The sequence below is a fragment of the Bidens hawaiensis genome, unplaced genomic scaffold (assembly GCF_021521415.1).
Source record: "Bidens hawaiensis isolate Kalapana, Puna unplaced genomic scaffold, B.hawaiensis_p1.1 tig00022318_1, whole genome shotgun sequence".
In the NCBI taxonomy this organism is placed as follows: Eukaryota; Viridiplantae; Streptophyta; class Magnoliopsida; order Asterales; family Asteraceae; genus Bidens; species Bidens hawaiensis.
In genome coordinates, this window is record NW_027493472.1 from 221,292 (window position 1) to 226,043 (window position 4,752).

The 4,752-nt window shown below is 42.3% G+C and overlaps 1 protein-coding gene across 1 annotated transcript; it reads right to left on the minus strand.

Annotated features, from left to right (window-relative positions):
• Nucleotides 1-3,130: 3,130 nt before the first annotated feature.
• Nucleotides 3,131-4,393, minus strand: LOC143565328 (uncharacterized). Its single transcript, XM_077052324.1, has 2 exons — nucleotides 3,723-4,393; nucleotides 3,131-3,662 (listed from the first exon to the last, which is right to left on the minus strand). The coding sequence occupies exons 1-2, from the start codon at nucleotides 4,391-4,393 to the stop codon at nucleotides 3,131-3,133; spliced, it is 1,203 nt and encodes a 400-aa protein (XP_076908439.1).
• Between the last annotated feature and the right edge of the window lie 359 nt (nucleotides 4,394-4,752).

Below are 4,752 nucleotides of genomic sequence, written 5' to 3' on the forward strand. Positions count from 1 at the left end.
AGCTAAACATTGATCGAAAGAATTACCGTAAACCGAAAAATCAACATAAACACTTCCATTGACGTCTCTGTCATATCCTGAAAGATGGCCACCATACAACGCTGAAAGGTAGCCGGAGCGTTACTGTAAGGCCCCGTTCCCGGTAACCCTACTTTGGTGTTGGATTTACTCATAAACACAGTTCTAAAATCAGAGTTAATTTAAACTTTTGCGGAATAATTTAAAACTTCAAACATCACATTACAAACATTCATTTTTGTCTTAACCTACAAATTGTCTTTTCATAACATAACATAAAATAGTCTTGACACTTCTTCATGGATGACAGTTTCTTTAGCTCGTGCCATGTGTCCCTCCTCAAGCCAGCTGCCTCAACCTATCTGCCTGCGTGCATACTAAAAGTCAGCTATGCTGAGTGAGTTCTAGTTAATCAATTTAACATACAATACATTCCTATCCTTACTCATACGTGTCCGAAGACACGTATTCATACCTTACTTTGCTATTATTTCTTTCACACATACTTTGTATACATGCATACGTACTTACATACTTTATTTCATAAAACCCTATTGTATACCATAAGCTATTTTACATTAAACAACACAGATATTGTAAGGGTCTGGTCCCTATCATCACAGATATTATAAGGGTCTGGTCCCTAACATCACATATATTATAAGGGTCTGGTCCCTAACATCACAGATATTATAAGGGTCTGGTCCCTACTGCCTCGAATAACCATACATTTATCATACGTGCATATTTTACCTATCTCATGTATATAATAGTATATATATATACATGCTCATTCATACTATCATTATATAGTAATAACATCCAATACATAGTCATACACGTATCATACACTTATCAATTAAGTAAATGTATTAACTATCACATAGGAGTATGCACACAGCCCCGAAAACATTTCAAAGAGAAATGGGGCTAGAACTCACCTGGAGTCGATTTCTCTCGCCGTTAATGGTAATTCCCTTCTTAGTTGTGCACGGCTAACTGTACAATACATTACGCGTGTCAATTATCTATTACCACAACTTCCTACATCTAAATTTATGAAACCCTCAACTAACAAGGGTCCCGGGGCTGAGCGAAGTGAAATGCCTGTTTCGCTTCTCAAGGCTGAGCGAAGCGAAATGCCTGTTTCGCTTCTTAAGGCTGAGCTAAGCGAAATGCCTTCCTTTCTTCGTTTTAACCATTTTAAAGTTATTTTACTTCGTGGCTCCTCCTCAGGACCTGATTTTACTCTTTCCCAACTTTCGACACGCGTAATGTATTGTACAGTTAGCCGTGCACAACTAAGAAGGGAATTACCGTGCACAACTAAGAAGGGAATTACCATGTATTGTACAGGACCTGATTTTACTCTTTCCCAACTTTCGACACGCGTAATGTATTGTACAGTTAGTTGTGTTTGTGCACAACTAGCCGTGCACAAACAGGCATTTCGCTTCGCTCAGCCTGTTTCGCTTCTTAAGGCTGAGCTAAGCGAAATGCCTTCCTTTCTTCGTTTTAACCATTTTAAAGTTATTTTACTTCGTGGCTCCTCCTCAGGACCTGATTTTACTCTTTCCCAACTTTCGACACATTCTGACCCCATGCACCTGATCCTGAACCCATCTCTCAAAGTCCAAACGCCACCTTTTTACGTTAAAGTGCACCCAAATGGTTATAACTTACCAAGTTTATATTTTTTCTTACATTTCACAACCCGATCTATCATTATATCTGTTTGCATGCCGATTCTAACCATAAAACTTAACCATTTAAACCGAAACCTACCTTTTGTAGGTCCCCGCAGGGCGTCGCCGATCGATACGAGATCCGCACGAGGCCTAGGAGTGCGGAATCCTCCTAGACTCGTTTATGGTGTAGAAGACGAAGAACACGATTACACACAAACACATACACGAACAAACACACGAATAGGATAAACACATCTGCAGATCTTTTATATAATAACCGAAACACTTACATACCAAACACGAAAACAAAGACACGGCCGACCCGAGGTGAGCTCTACCTCGGGTCGTCCCACACGACTCTCCCTCTCGGTTTCTCTCTAGACAAATAAACTGAACACACAATACTCTAACTTTCTGGATACTCAAACCTAAACAAGACACGTATATATATATCGAAACAACTTCGCGGGCTTGGGCTTGGGCCAGTAGGCGAAGTTGTTCTAACTTCGCCTACGGCAGAAGTTGTTACAACTTCGCCTACGGCAGAAGTTGTTACAACTTCGCCTACGGCGAAGTTGTTACAACTTCGTACTTCGTTTCCGCTGATCAGAATTGCATAGCGACGGTCACAAAATGCACCAACACCTTTTGCTTTGGGTTCGAGTTCAGATCGAGATAACACGCAGGATCTTCCAAACATTTCTTGTTGCTCGATGACGTTGAACACGAGATTCACCTTTCTTTTGCCCGGATTTGGATCTGTGTGTTTGAGAGAAGAAGTGTGTGTGTGTTTTTAGTGTGTGGGGAGGGAGACAAAATGGTGAAATGGTGGGTGGGTTAGGTTTATATAGTGGGTTATGGGTCCCACCACCCACTCTCCATTCCCATTTCAAATCCTTATCCAAACATTTAACACACGACTAACTTAACGACACACAGTTAATAACAAAACTTTCCGTCATTTATTATTTAACAAAAAGTTGGATGTTAAAGTTACAAAGTCCAAACGGCATGCGACGGTACGCAAAACTGCCATACGGACATGTAAAAGTCGTCTTCTCTTGGTCTTCCGGTGCAATGGGAATTTGAAAAGAACCTGAAAAACCATCAAGAAAACAAGAAAACTGATGACCTGCCAAACGCTCCAACATCTGATCAATAAACGGCAACGGAAAATGGTCCTTCCGGGTGGCATCATTCAATCATCAATAATCAATACATACTCTCCAACCGGTAATTGTACGTGAAGGGATAAGCTCATTCTTCTCGTTCATCACAACGGTCATACCTCCCTTCTTTGGAACAACTTAGGTCGGGCTCACCCATGGAGAGTCAGAAATCGGGTAAATCATTCCGGCATCCATCAACCTCAATACCTCCTTCTTCACCACCTATTGCATATTCGGATTGAGACATCTTTGTGGTTACACCACCGGCTTGTACTCATCCTCCATTAGAATCCGGTGTGTGCAATAAGCGGAGATAATACCTTGAATATCGGAAAGTCTCCATGCAATCGCCCCCTTATGTATCTTCAGCACTTCAATCAGCTTCGCCTTTTGTTCTTCTGTCAGCTTGGATGACACAATAACAGGCAAGTTCGAGCCCTCATCAATATACGCATACTCCAAGTGTGATGGGAGTACTTTCAATTCCAACGGAGCGGATTTCTCTACCGAATCCGCCCCACTCTCACAATTAATCTCATTCACCTCTATCATCTCGGGCAAACCCGAAATCTCAACCAACTCATCACAAACCGAATCGTCAGGAAATAAAAGAGTTAATTCATCCTCAACCAAATCATCACAATCGACTAAACCATTACTTTCCACGAGATCCGTACCACAAATGTAATCAAAGCATTTATCCATACCTGCAATAAAAGAGTTAATAAAGTAAACCGAATGGCGTGGACCACTGAAATCATCTAGATCACTCGGGTGCATCATCGACCTCGCGACATCATAAGTAACATTTTCATCACCAACCCGAAGCGTGATCTTCCCATCATACACATCGATAAGTGCCTTTGCGGTTCGTAAAAATGGACGACCAAGAATAATGGGAACCTTCTCGTCGGCCTCCATGTCAAGCACCACAAAATCAACTGGAAAGACAAACTTATCCACCTTTACTAACAAATTCTCGATAATACCCCGCGGGTACTTTACCGAACGATCGGCCAATGACAAGGACAAGCGAGTCGGTGTAAGCTCGCCCAAATCCGACTTCTTGTACAAGTAATACGACATTAAATTTATACTTGCACCCAAATCTGCCAATGCATGGCTCATCGCATCACTACCAAACAAACATGGAATCGTAAACACACCCGGATCCGACAACTTCTCGGGCACGCGGTTCAATACTACCGCCGAACAATCTCCCATAAGTGGAATTGATGTCACCTCCTCCAACCTATCTTTCCTCTTCAACAGGTCCTTCAGAAACTTTGCGTACTTCGGCATGTGTTGGAGGGCTTCAATGAACAGGAGGTTAATCTTCAACTGTCGGGACATATCAAGAAAATGCCCATACTCCCGCGTATATTTCTGGTGTTTCGCGCGAGTGGGATATGGAATACGAGTGTGGTCAACCAAAGGTGATGGCCGGATTTCAACCAACTTCTTCTTTACTGGCGGTGCAACTGGTGCGGTGTTCTGCACTTTACCCGGTACTTCCATCTAGATCTCTTCATCCATCACTTCCTCATCTTCCACTTCAACTTCATTCCTTCGCACCTCGGGACCCAAAACCCTACCGCTACGAGTAGTAATCGCCTTTATTTGAGCAGCCGGATTCTGTTGAGTAGAACCTGAAAACTGTCCCAGAGGTCTTTCATTCAACTATCGGGCAATATCACCAATGGTTCGCTGCATGTCAAGCATAGCTGATTGTTGATTCTTCAAAAGCAAATCATGGTCGACAAGCGTCTTTTGAGTGACTTGATCTCTATTAAGGATTTGCTGCATCATTTCTTCCAATCTTCCCATTCCACCACTCGAATCTTTCCCATTACCCGAACCTTGCTCATTAGAACTTC

What these genes read in the sequence shown, in the direction of transcription:
- LOC143565328 (XM_077052324.1), bottom strand. Translation starts at nt 4,393, where the DNA reads ATGGAAGTACCGGGTAAAGTGCAGAACACCGCACCAGTTGCACCGCCA. An exon ending in GCAAAGGCACTTATCGATGT is followed by an intron (nt 3,663 to 3,722) that starts GTATGATGGGAA and finishes TGATGTCGCGAG; the next exon opens with GTCGATGATGCACCCGAGTG.